The sequence below is a fragment of the Myotis lucifugus genome, unplaced genomic scaffold (genome assembly GCF_000147115.1).
Source record: "Myotis lucifugus unplaced genomic scaffold, Myoluc2.0 scaffold_187, whole genome shotgun sequence".
Taxonomy (NCBI): Eukaryota; Metazoa; Chordata; class Mammalia; order Chiroptera; family Vespertilionidae; genus Myotis; species Myotis lucifugus.
In genome coordinates, this window is record NW_005871235.1 from 1,507,857 (window position 1) to 1,522,683 (window position 14,827).

Here is a 14,827-nt window from a genome sequence, read left to right on the forward strand (position 1 = left end):
ACTCTAGTCTTTTTCACTTCTGGGCAGTTAAAATTATGTACTGAAATCTGCTTTTTAATTAAAAGTCCCCATACAGAGTGTCCTAACCAGAAAACAGCATTGTTATTCTGGCTTTCAACACACTTAAACATTTTACTTTTTCTTTTCTTTCTTTTGAAAACAAGTTTGATGGCTAATTAGCATTCCTGCTTTTTCATCTTAATTGCTACACATTTAGGGATAGGTGTCATTAAAGCTTTAGCAGATAAGACATTCACTCAAACAATATTTCTATTCTACTTGCACCTACATAGCCTTATTAGTTTAAACACGTATTTATTTATTTATTTTTGAGTACCAAACATAGCAAAGCTCTGTTTTCTCTGTATTAGATATTGGAAACTTTGATATTTTAGAAGTGAAACAATTTATTTCTTACCACCAAAATGTAATAGAAATACAAAAACTATTGGTTTAACAATACTATGTGCAATATCATTCTCTCTCAGATTCCTTTAATGAAATTTAATATGCAAAAGGTTCATTTTATGAATTATAGAATCATCAACAGTTTAGTTAATTACTGGTAATATACAATTAAAATTTTAGATTTATCATAGTGTTTATGTTTTCTGTTTTTGTGTTGTTGTTGTTGTTGCTGGGTTGTTGTTTTGAGAGAGAGAAAATCATTGACTGGCTGCCTCTTGTAAGCACCCCAAATAGTGACCGCAGCCACCACCTAGGTATGTGCCCTGACCAGGAATCAAACTCAGAACCTTTTGATATAAGGGAGGATGTTCTAACCAACTGAGCCACACCAGTCAGGGCATAGATATATCAACGTTTTCTATAGAGAATTCCATTAACTTAATATAGATCAAGGTATTGCTGATGTGTAATAGGCAATTTGAAAGTTGTAGTCATCTTCACCTACTAAAAAAAAAACACTTCAAATTCTGATATTAAGTTTGCCTTTATACTAGCAAGTGCTTCACTGGTAAGGATCAGCTTCTTTTATATGTACTCTTCATCTTCACCTTTTCTTTACTTCCATTAGATTTCATGGTCTAATGAAAGTTTAGAATTTAAAATTGCTGATTAGATACTGCTAATTGGCACTATATATATACATATACACACACACTAGAGGCCTGATGCACAAAAATTCGTGCAAGAGTAGGCCTTCCTTCCCCTGGCTGCCAGTACCGGCTTCCCTCCTGCATCTGGGTCCCGGGCTGCTTTCCTCCTCTGGCCACCTGCAGGCACCCGGGACCCGGGCTACTTCCTTCTGGCAGCCCACAGGCACCTGGGAACTGGGCTGGCTTCCCTCTGGCCCTGGCTTTGTCAGGAAGGATGTCTGGAAGATGCTGGTCTAATTAGCATATTACCCTTTTATTATTATAGATACTAGAGGCCTGGTGTATGAAATTCATGCACTCGGGGGGGGGGGTGGTCCTCAGCCCGGCCTACACCCTCTCGCAGTCCGGGAGCCCTTGGGGGATGACTGACTGATGGCTTAGGCCCGCTCCCCACAGGGATCTCCCCACAGAAAGCAGGACTAAGCCATCAGTTGGAAATCCTTAGCACTGCTGTGGAGGTGGGAGAGGCTCCCACCACCATTGCTAAGCTTCCCACCCATGAGCCCGGCTTCTGGCTGAGCCACACTCCCCCTGTGGGAGCTCACTGACCACGAGGGGGCATCTCCTGTGTTAAGCGTCTGCCCCCTGGTGGTGAGTGTAAGTCATAGGGACCTGTTGTTCCTCAGTTCTGTCGATTTGAATATTAGCCTTTTATTACATAGAATATATATATATATATACATATATATATATATATATATATATATATATATACACTTATATATCCTTAAAATACTCAAAGCACTATTACTGTATAATATATATGTGTGTATATATATATATACTTATTTAGAAAGAATAATAATAACTGTATTTGCAAAACATGACCACATACACAATTGTTTTTAGTTCTGGAAGAAAGATGATTAAGTATACTTAATGCCAGGAGAGAGTGTGTGTGTCTACATGATTAATAATTTTCTTTTCATTTCATATGTAGAAGAAAATTTTATACATTGAGGCTTTATTTATTTCCATTTATTTCATATGTGGAAATTTTTTTATTTGTTTTATTTTTTTAAATATATTTTATTGATTTTTTACAGAGAGGAAGGGAGAGGGATAGAGAGTTAGAAACATCGATGAGAGAGAAACAACCACTAGCTGCCTCCTGCACACCCCCTACTGGGGATGTGCCCACAACTAAGATACATGCCCTTGACCAAAATTGAACTTGGGACCCTTCAATCTGCAGGATGACACTCTATCCACTGAGCCAAACCGGTTAGGGCTGGAAAATTTTTTTAAAACTTTAGTATATTTTGCATAGCAAGAGAAAGTAATATTAATGAATAATTTTTGAAAGTGTTGGACATAGTGGGTTTTAGCAGAGGATACCCCAGTTAGCAATGACTAGCTCCAATAATAGACTAGTTAATGACAATAGGACTCATTGGGAATGGCTGATATTGGGAATATTCTTGTTTTAACTAAAATAGAAAATTTTGATATTCAGATATGTATGTAATCCATATTTTGCTTTCTTTTAAAATGCATTAGGTTTAGACAATAAAAAACTAAAATAAAATTCATTAGGTTTTCTTCAAATAAATCATAATAATTACATCTATCAAGGAAGGTGAAACACATTTTTATTTATTAAAATTCTGTGTTCACTGCTGAAAACAAATTTCCATTTGTAGTAAATAAAAATAATAATAATGTCATTTCCTTCAAAAGAAAATACATTTTGATGTTTATTTGCTATGTTCAGTTTCTAAGACTAGAACATTGAAAGGAGCCTAAATTAAACTAAAACTAACTATTTGCTAACTCCAATGGGGAAAATAGTACTGAGAAATTTATTTACTGCATTTATTTGTTCTTTAAAAAATAAATGATTCTACAGATTTCAAAAGACATATAGCATTAATAAAATTATGTATACAAGTTATGCTATTTGTGGAGAACTGTAATTATAATGCTAGAAACTACAGTGCATAAAAACACTGTATTATTCAGCTCTACAGAAGTAATTATATAAAGATTTTTCTATTGTCCCCATAAATGGGCTATAAAATCACAGTCTGCTTTTTGGATAAATTTCTTTCTCTACAGTATGTTTCAATAAATTATAACTAGGAATGCAATATAACTGTTGCAAAGGACAAAATGTTTGAACAAGGGTATATCCTTAAAATAGTCAAAGCACTATATCTTACAAATTCACATATGTGTAAGAAGTAATTATACATATTTTAAATTTTCCAAAAATAAGCTCATAAAGTTACTTTTTCCCAATACCCATTTCAGTAATGTACTTTTTATTTATATTCCTCACCTGGGGATATGTTTTGAGAGAGAGAGAAAAACACCTATGTGAGAGAGAAACATTGACTGGTTGCCTCGTTTATGCACCCCAACCAGTGATTGAACCTGCAATCTGGGTATGTGCCTTGACCAGAAATTGAACCTCCAACCTTTAGGTGTATGGAAGGATGCTCCAACTGAGCAACCCGGCCTGGATTCCATAATGTGGTTTAAAAAAGGCAGTCACTATATGTAGCCCAAATTTAAGGAGTAGAGAGTCATGTTTCATCTCTTAAGTGCAAAGTATCTGCATACATTATTTAAAATTATTCTGCACATAAGGTGTATCTATTATTCCCTAATTTTTTATTCAATCATTTATATTTATCAGTGTGAACTCATGGATGATTATTTTGTATAATAATTAAATACTAGTTTATATTCTTCTCAAATTATTCTAGCTTTGGTCATTAGGAGTACCTTCAGTTTGCTCATGTGTCCCTTTGACATGCAGTCATGATTTTGTTTTTTGAGTAATTCCTTGATTTGTGGTATTACAATATTCTCCACACTTATTTGTACATGTGGTGTCCTTGTCTTAGAATCAATTAAATCTCCAAGGAGACCTGATTCCTTTTATTGGAGGATAGCGTGGGGGAAAAAAAAGATCTGGGCATCAGGCAAACATTATGCTAAGTGAAATAAGTCAGTCAAAAAAAGCTAAGAACCATGTGATTTCACTCATACATGGGTCATAAAACTGAAACTCATGAGCACAAACAGCAGTGTGATAGTTACCAGAGGAAAGGGGGTGGGAGGAGAAGAAGTCCTAATATATGGTAACAGGAGAAGATTTGATTTTGGGTGGTGGGCACACAGTGAAATATACAGATCTTGTAACATATCTGTAATTATAATGCTAAAAACTACAATGCATAAAAACACTGCATTATTCAGCTCTACAGAAGTAATTATATAAAGATTTTAAAAAAATCTTTTAAAAATACACCTACACCTGAAACCTATATGTTCATTTTGACCGATATCATCCCAATCCTATATAATAAAAGGCTAATATGCAAATTGTCCCCTCCACTGGGAGTTTGACCAGGAGTTCAACCAGTTCGACCAGAGGGCGGGGCCGGCCAGCCAACTGCCTGCAGCCCCTCCTCCAAGCTGGCCCTGACCCTGAACGCACCCCCACCCAGATCAGGGGTGGGGCTGTTCGGCCAACTGCCTGTGGCCCCTCCCCCCAGCTGTGCACGAATTCGTGCACCAGGCCTTTAGTAAATTTAATTAAAAAGTAAGTAAAAAATAAAACAATTTTAAAATAATAATTATTATTTAGACTATTCTGTGCGTATCTTTACAATTGTATAATTAAATATGCATTGTCATCCTATCTAATCAATCATTACATAATATTGTCTATTGTATGGATTTTACATATATGTGTTACAAAATTATTTAAAATTACAATTAAACAGTTGATGATTTCTCATTTCTGGCAAACAATGGTATTTATTTATTTATTTTTTTTTATTTTTTTTATTTTTTATTTTTATTTATTTATTTTTTTTAAATATTTTTTTATTTTTCGCTTAAAGTATTACAAAGGGTATTACATAAGTGTCCTTTTTTTTCCCCCCCGCCCTTGACACACCCCTACCCTCCCTTACCCCCGAGTGTCTTATGTCCATTAGTTATGCTTATATGCATGCATACAAGTCCTTCGGTTGATCTCTTACTCCCCTCCCTCCTGCCCCCCAACTCTCTCTGGCCTTCCCACTGCAGTTTGGCAATCAGTTTGAGGCAGCTCTGCCTCTGTATCTATTATTGTTCAAAAGTTTGTAATGGTCTTTATTATCCATGAATGAGTGAGATCATGTGGTATTTTTCCTTCATTGACTGGCTTGTTTCACTTAGCATAATGCTCTCCAGTTCCATCCATGATGTTGCAAATGGTAGGAGTTCCTTCTTTTTAACAGCAGCATAGTATTCCATCGTGTAGATGTACCACAGTTTTCTAATCCATTCATCTACTGATGGGCACTTAGGCTGTTTCCAGATCTTAGCTATGGTGAATTGTGCTGCTACGAACATCTGGTTACATATATCCTTTCTGATAGGTGTTTCTGGTTTCTTGGGATATATTCCTAGTAGTGGGATCACAGGGTCAAATGGGAGTTCCATTTCCAATTTTTTGAGGAACCTCCATACTGCCTTCCACAGTGGCTGCACCAGTCTGCATTCCCACCAGCAGTGCACAAGTGTTCCTTTTTCTCCACATCCTCTCCAGCACTTGTCGTTTGTTGATTTGTTGATGATGGCCATTCTGACAGGTGACAGACATATAGACCAGTGGAATAGAATAGAGAGTCCAGAAATTAGCCCGAACCAATATGCTCAATTAATTTTTGACAAAGGAGGCATGAACATACAATGGAGCCAAGATAGTCTCTTCAATAAATGGTGTTGGGAAAATTGGACAGATATATGCAAGAAAATGAAACTAGACCACCAACTTACACCATACACAAGAATAAACTCAAAATGGATAAAGGACTTAAATGTATGACAGGAAACCATAAAAATTCTAGAAGAATACAAAGGCAACAAAATCTCAGACTTATGCCAAAACAATTTCTTCACTGATACAGCTCCTAGGGCAGTTGAAACTAAAGAGAAACTGAACAAATGGGACTACATCAAAATAAAAAGCTTCTGCACAGCAAAAGAAACCATCAACAAAACAACAAGAAAACCCACCTCTTGGGAAAACATATTTGCCAACGTCATATCTGATAAGGGCTTAATCTCCAAAATTTATAGGGAACTCATACAACTTAACAAAAAGAAGATAAACAATCCAATCAAAAAATGGGCAAAGGATCTAAATAGACACCTTTCAAAAGAGGACATTCAGAAAGCCAAGAGACATATGAAAACATGCTCAAAGTCACTAATCATCCGAGAGATGCAAATCAAAACAACAATGGTATTTATATGACATATCTCATTTAATCTCTATTCAACTCAGTGAAGTAGGTGTAGTCTCAACTTCATTTAACAGACAAGAAAACTATAATTTAATGAGATTAAACAGATATAAAATATTTGAAATTAGACATGTAATCTTATATTTTTGTTAATAATTATAAGAAGACACTTTCTAAGAAAATTAGGTATACCTTTTAAAATTATCTCACCTGGCCAGTTTTGATAAGTGGTTAGAGCATCAGCACATGAAGCAAAAGGTTGTGGGTTCGACCCCCAGCAGTGGTGGAGTACATGTGGGAGTCAACCTATGATGTGTCTCTCTCACATAGATATTTCTCTCTCTGCCTCTCTCTGTTTCTCACCGCCCCCTCCACTTTCTCCCTTCCACTCTCTCTTGAAAGTCAATGGAAAAAATAACCTCTGGTGAGGTTTAAAAAATATAAAAATAAATAAAATAAAAATATCCATATTGATTAAATTTAATTGAAAAGTAAGGTGGTTAATTGTATAAGTCAAGTTCACTAAACCACTGGGTACCCAGATTAAACCTTTTGTATGTGTGTGTCTGTGAAATTGTTTCCTGATGAGATTAGCATTTGAATCAGTGAACTCAGTAAGGTAGCTTGCTCTCCCAGTATCTTTTGGCATCAGCCAAATTTGAGAGGCTCTGACTAGAAAAAAAAAGTGAAGGAAGGGAGGATTTGCCCTTTCTTGCCTGCTTACTTGAGCTGCATTGGTTTTCTTCTGTCCTTCAACTGTGATTTACAGCATTGGCTTCCCCTGGTTCCTAGGCCTTTGGACTCAGAACGGAAAGACCACTAACCTTCCTGGGTTTTTAACTTGCAGATGGCAGAGTGGGACTTCAAACACCCTGTAATTGTGTGACACAATTTCCGAGAGAGAGAGAGAGAGAGAGAGAGAGAGAGAGAGAGAGAGAGAGAGAGAGAGAGAGAGATATTTCCCATTGCTCCTGTTTCTCTGGAGAGCCATGACTGATACAGTTTTAAAAATCTGTGGCTTAGAAAATGGTACTAAAGTTTAAAGAAGTATTCAATGATTTTTATATACTAGTTTGCAGAGTAATTTATCAAATATCCATTTTACAAGGCAACCATCTATTTATTTTTTTAAAATTATAATTTCTTAACTTAAGCTAAAGAAGTATGATCAAAGTTGAAACCCAATAAAAAGTATATGTTAATGGCAACTATATTTTAAACCAAATATAGCTACTTCCAAAAATTAAATAGATGATTCTATTATAAAACAAATGAAACCTCACTGATTTTATGAGAAATTAAATTATAAGAAAAGGTATTTTAAATATAAAGTGATAGGGTGCTAATACATTTCTTACTTTTCAGTGTATCATTTGGTTGTAATGGTGGCCTTTTAAGTAAAAACTCAGATAAATTATTATAGTGGATGGAAAAACAAAGCTCATTTAACTCTCCGTAAGGGATAATTGGTTGGCCACTTTAGGAGCTGACTTTAAGAAAATGAAGGACTAATAATGTTGTTGGAAGACTGAAATGAGTTCAGACAAGAGACAGATATGCTTTTTAATTATGTTTGCTTGTCCTTCTCCCTTGGTGATCATTACCTTTAAATGGAGCCACACAGTGGCAGAAGCAATTCCCAGGTTGGTCAATGCAAGTAGCTCCATTCTTGCAGGGATGGGAAGCACACTCATTTGCATCTATCTCACATTTTGTACCTTTGAAAAAAATAACCTCAGTTTTAAAAGACAAGAAGATACCAGGTTATAATTCTTAAATTTGTCCAAATCTTTTAGTCTACTTGGGGTGGTATCTGAGACTAAACTCACCAGATAAGAGCACCACATACATTAGTGTCAGAACCCATCTATTTCACCTTACTAAAAACTGTAGCAACTTCTCTTGAAAGCACATACTACAAGCTAATCTGAGCAGGTAAGCATTCAAAGTCTGCTCAGATGTGAACTAATTTATCTTCTACTTTGGAGTCTAGAGATGGAATAGGATGTTTCCAGTTATTGGGATGCATCTCAAATGTGAGGTTAAATGAAATTAAAAAGGAACAAAAAAAGATATACTACTGAATCAATAAATTCCTGATGTAATTCCCCAACCCTAGGTGATCTTTACAAGGCACAAATGTCTAAAGTTCCTTACCAATAAAGCCAGAGAGACAGATGCATTTGGATTTATCCATGAGCTCTGTAGATGTAGTGTTATGGAGGCTGGGGGATAAATCAAATTTCTTTCCATTAATTTCACAAAACAGGCCTACATGGGAAGAAAGAAAAACAGAAATGTTCATTATCTATAGTCTTAATGTTTTCTTTTAACTAGTTCTCAATGCAGATCTTCCATAATGCTCCACCTATAATTGTGTTGCCATAACTACCCTTTCATATCATATCACTTGTATTGTTTCTTAATTTGCAAAGTGCTGGAAGCAGCCTAAATTGACATGGAATTAATTCTTAAGACTTATGACAGCTAATTTTTTGTCAATTTTCAACAATGATTGACAAATTTACACATTATACTTACAAACAAGATAAATGGAAATTTTCTTAATAATCTCAATTTTTTTCTCTAAAATAGTTAAATGAATATGGGCTGGGGAAAATTAATGTAATATACATCTAAATAGGAAAAATGATACCTAACTAGATAGAAAAATCTAGTTTTATTGCTATTATCTAATCTAATAAAAGAGAAACATGCAAATTGAACGCACCTCTGCTACACCCCAAGCCATGCCCACTAGCCAATCAGAGCGACTATGTGCAAATTAACCCAACCAAGATGGCAGCCGGCAGCCATGGAGCTGGAGCAAGCAGGCGGCTTGGTTGTCCCAGCGATGGAGAAAGCCAAGTTTGCCGCCTGCCCTGGCCGGCTGTGGCCTCCGCTCATGGCAACAAAGTTTCAATTATAGAAGATAAATAAATCCCAGATACCTGCTTCCGGCCAGCCTCCAGTGGGAGCTTGGGTGGCTGGGGGCCATGGACAGCCTGCAAACAGCCATCAGCCCCTCACCCAGGCTGGCCAGGCACCCCAGCGGGACCCCAACCCTGACCCGGGACACCCTTCAGGGCAAACCAGCTGGCCCCCACCCATGCACCAGGCCTCTATCCTATATAATAAAAGGGTAATATGCAAATTTACCCTAACAGCAGAATGACTGGGAATGATTGGTCACTATGATATACACTGACCACCAGGGGACAGATGCTCAATGCAGGAGCTGCCCCCTGGTGGTCAGTGCACTCCCTGAGGGGGAGCTCTGCTCAGCCACAAGCCAGGCTGATGGCTGCCAGTACAGTGGTGGTGGTGGGAGCCTCTCCCGCCTCCTCAGCAGTGCTAAGGATGTCCGACTGCAGCTTAGGCCTGCTTCCCACTGGCAAGTGGACATCCCTTGAGGGCTCCCGGGCTGCCAGAGGGATGTCTGACTGCCAGCTTAGGCCCAATACTCCATGGAGTGGGCTTAAGCCAGCAGGTGGTCATCCCCCGAGGGGTCCCAGACTGCGAGAAGGCACAGGCTGGGCTGAGGGACCCCCCGAGTGCACAAATTTTTGTGCACCAGGCCTCTAGTCATTAATAAAATGATATATTAAGAGAAAATATGACATTAGAACACCAGGTTAAACTGACGAAAAAAGTGAACACAAAAAATAATATGAGTCTATAAATACTTTGTTTAAACCTTAACAATATTTATTTGGTAATTTTCCTTATGGATGAACTTTGTGAAGGGAAAAAAGGCACATTTAAAACTGTGTGTTTATTTTTTGTAGTTGGGGATATAGCAAAAGTGATCTCTCCAAAAGACCTTGTTTTTGCTCTCTGTCATACAATTTTTAAAAATCACTCTGAGTTTTTGGTGATGATAATAAATAGAGAACAGTTTTTATAGTGGCCACATTTTTTTCCAAAGATGATCACTCTTAAGGTTAACTATGTAAAACCAGTTTTCCAGATTTAATAGGAAAAAATGCTATTACAGTCGTGATTTTCAAAACAAGTTTTACTCTATTACTTCTTAAAAAGAATGTGGTTTTATTTATAAATCAATTATTAACATAGAAGTAGAATTAGGAACAGTTTTGGATAGTTAGAATTTGGGTGACATTTTGGCTTGTAATGTTGGCAATTTTATCATATTTGCTCACATCTTAGGAAAGTATTGAGAGTCCTACTACCTTTTTTTTTTTGATCTATGAAAACAAAGGTCTGCCTATTATTAGTTTCTTTCTACTGTAAAAAAAACCCCACAAACAAACAAACAAAAATAAACAACAAAAAATCACACATATTTCAAAACATAATAAGCTCTTTATCAAAATAAGTGATATATCTTGTCAAGGGTAACTTAAAGAGTTACCATAGTAACAAAATGAAATGTGGTGTGAAAATAAATAGTTCATTGGTTAAGTATAAGTGTATTGGATTTATAGTTTAGAAGTCTTCTAAGAAACAAACATTCATTTACAGACGCAAAATAGTCATACCACACTGAATACATCTATTCCTATTATGATGTGAAGACGTAGTAAAATAATCCAAGCAGATATTAGATATTCAAATGTTCTTTTGGGAAAAAATTGATTTGTGTGCCTATATAATAAATTGTGTCTTCTAAAAATAGAGTTACTTATGCTTCAAATTAACTCTCAGTTATCATTAACCCTTGGGTAGCACGTGTGCCTACCTTGAAATTCGTCCTTACACAGGCAGTTAAAGGTGCTGTGGAGATTAACACAAGTGTTTGCATTTGCACAGGCATCACTTGGGCACTCATCTACCTCATCTCACAGTTCTCACTTAGAAACAGCAAAGGATTCATTTAATCACAAATGTGTTACTGATGCAACCTACAACTAACTCTAAGAATGTGTTTAGAACATATGAGATTTTCAAATTGTCTGCAAAAAAATAAAAATCAACACATTGACTGATGCTATCAACTAGATATTTACTTTTTCTGTTTTAGCTTTTATGTGACTGTAACTGTGGCTTTATTCTTATCTCAGGGAACTTAGAAAAATTAAAAGGTCCCATTATTTCCTTAAAATTAAACATACATGACTGTAATTAAGTCACAAAATTGAAAAGATCAACAGTAACAGAAGAAATAAAAAAAGGCACTATTTAAAAATGTTTTTCTCTATTTAGTGGACTTGATGGTAAGAACTGATCTGAAGTGCTTTTTATTCTATTTACTATGTTCAATGCTTAAATTTTAATGGTGTTAAAGTGTTAAGAACATTTTGTGAAAATATCTCACCTCTCAGGAAACACTTGAATTTCAATGGATGAGCAAACACAAGGTTAGTGTGAAGCTCATACAAATGACTAGTTTTGTTATTATCATTAGGTAAACTAGGATTTATAATTCTCAATTTTATAATAAAAAAGCAAAGAAGTTAGTTATCTTTAAACCTCAGCTTTTGTTATACTATATATAAAGCATTCTGTGAAATATTCACCCATGATTTATATAAAATTCTGTGAATTATTCAATAAACCCTTTTTACTGTTCTTTGAGGTTAATTTATAATCAGTACCTCTCCCTTTTAAAAAAAATCATAATTAAATGTGGTTTACTCTGACAACATATAGGCAGTAATTCTACTTTAGAATAAAATAGTAGTGCTTTTCCAACAAAAATAAATAATCATACAGCAACAGAAATATAGATTTAGTAAGGGAAAAATGAATACATGTAAAGGAAAATAAACTCCTTTATGAAAAGTTAAAAGCTGATGAATTGTGAAATATCTTTACCAGTCTCTGGCAAATAATAATAAAAAAAGCCCAAAGGTAGCATTGTTATTTGCCCAGTTATGAATACTTGGTATGCCAAAAGAGAGAATTTCCATTTATTAAAAAAAAGATTGATATTTTTAACGTTGAGAAAATGTTTTATTGACTGCACCTTTCTCTTATTATTTTAGATGCAAAGGCTTTTCAAAGAAAAACTTGAAATAAGGTTCTCTTAAAATTACCTATTTTAGTGTGTTGTTTATGTATCTCCTGATCAAACCAGCAGGATAAAAATTACACAGGGTTTATTATCTTTATATCACTTCTGTAACCCCCATAACAACCGTACTGGAGGGATACTGTTCTTATGTCTATTTTAAAGGTGTGGAATTTAGACAAATAGACGCTATAAAACTTGCTTACATCTCTCACCTGTGAGACAGTGGCAAAGCTATAATTCAAATCAAAGCAATCTGCTGCAACATTTCTTAGTTTTTATGTGTCATTCATTTTAATGGAATCGCTCACTCCATAGGCTCACCCCATATATTTCTGGTTAGTTGTGCCCAGGGAATAATTTGATTACTAAATGGTGTGTCGCATTTCCAGAATCTCCTGCTCTGATTCTTCCTATCAAAATGCTGCCTGTTGTGATGCCTTCTGTCAAAATATTTTGGGTCCCCCAAATCTCAGATTTAATAGGAAAAAATGCTATTACATTCATGAAGGAGCCTTATCAAGAATTACCTCAAAAAGCTGATGCAGAATTTCCAAAGTGAACCACTCCTAGATTCCCATAATCCCACCCACTGAACATGCACCCACTTATCTGTGTATACCGGCAAGCCCTGTCCTGGAGAAGATTTGAGAAAAGTGAAGTACAAATTAGGAACTTAGTCAAAGCCAGAGGGGGAAAATGTAGTGGGTTTAAAAAAAAAAGGAATTCAAAAATGTGACTAAAAATGCCATATTGCAAATATTTCAATTTGTCCACTAACTTTATCCTATTATGTCTAACACAGAGAAGAAAAGACGGCCAGTTACACCATTTGCAGTGTTCATGATATAACAACACATTACTGACTCAAGAGAAAGAACAGTTGCTCTTGCTACTAAGGCCAATAATAAATGACACTAGGAGGTCCTTTTAGGATGTGGGTAACTTGTCTGTACATCCTTGCAGATGACACAATATGAGTTTCACACAGCAGTTTCTTTTCTGTTTTTATGTACATCAAAGTTCAAAATTTAAAAAAAAAATCTATTGAATTTAATGCATTTTTCTTCTCAACTACATTCAGAAGTGGATTATGGGATAACTGAAGGTCAGATAAATTTAGATCTCCCTTATAAATTGTTTTTTCCTCCAATCTAATTTTTGATAAATATTGGCTAGAAATATGTTTTTAATTATACTGATTAATACATACTGGAAGAGCTGGTTTGTTGTTTTCACTATAAAATAAAAGCTCTGTTTCAACAAAGAATTGAGTTTACTCAAGTATTCAGGACAAGGTGATATAATTTTATGGAAATTGAGAAACCTATTGTCATCACAAAATTTTCACCAAGGTTAAACAAGCAACAAAGACTTCAATTAAGGCAACTATAATAGAAGAGAGGGGCCAGAACTCAGTCTGAACTTGACTCATCTGTAATAAAGAGTGAAAGAGGTTTTAAGAACTAGGGTCTATGACAATAGGCTATATGTGTTTGCTAATTGGCCTTACACAAAAGAAACAAAATATTTACCAATCTTCAAGACAGGAAGCTATTTTATAACTTTGATTAAGGTATATGCCAAAGTTAGCCACCTACCACCCACACAGACTGGGAGACACAGACATTATCTTGGTTTTTTAATATATATATATTTTAAAATTTTTTTAAATATATATTTTATTGATTTTTTACAGAGAGGAAGGGAGAGGGATAGAGAGTTAGAAACATCGATGAGAGAGACACTTCGATCAGCTGCCTCCTGCACGCCCCTTACTGGGGACGTGCCCGCAACCAAGGTACATGTCCTTGACCGGAATCGAACCTGGGACCCTTGAGTCCGCAGGCTGATGCTCTATCCACTGAGCCAAACCGGTTAGGGCAATATATATTTTTTGATTTCAGAGAGGAAGGGAGAGGGAGAGAGAGATAGAAACATCAATGATGAGAGCGAATCGTTGACTGGCTGCCTCTTGCATGCCTCCCTACTGGAGATTGAGTCCACAACCCAGGCATATGCCCTTGACCAGAATCAAACCCAGGACCCTTCAGTCTACAGGCTGATGCTCTCTCCACTGAGTCAAACCGGCCAGGGAAGGCATTATCTTTCTTGATGACAGCATTTCAAGGGGATGGCTCCTAGATCCTTGTTAAGACAACCCTGGGTTATAGACTTGACAAGAGACTTTTAAAAAGTTACACACCTTAAAGGGGCAGAGAAAGAATTTATAATTACAAGTTTTTCTGAAGTAAATGCTTTGTGAAAAGGGAGGAGGGGAACTCTGGTCACACCATTTGGTTTCTGTAAAGGAGAAGAAAGGCGGGAACAATCCTGTTTAAATTTTTAAACTGAGGAAAACTTTACAGCTGTCTTGGTCTAATTAGTCTGTGACTGATAAGACAGTCTGTGAAGATTTCTATAAACCTGTAGTTTCCAGAGTGGAAGGAAATAATAAAATATTCATTTATATTCTTTTTTTTAAA

General features: G+C 35.9%; 1 protein-coding gene across 1 annotated transcript in view; it reads right to left on the reverse strand.

Annotated features, from left to right (window-relative positions):
* The window catches only part of EYS (eyes shut homolog (Drosophila)), a 1,189,235-nt gene that overhangs the window by 927,450 nt on the left and 246,958 nt on the right, over positions 1–14,827 (reverse strand). The window contains 1 exon segment of the mRNA XM_006096829.1: positions 7,972–8,085. Within this exon segment, the coding sequence (XP_006096891.1) occupies positions 7,972–8,085 (114 nt within the window).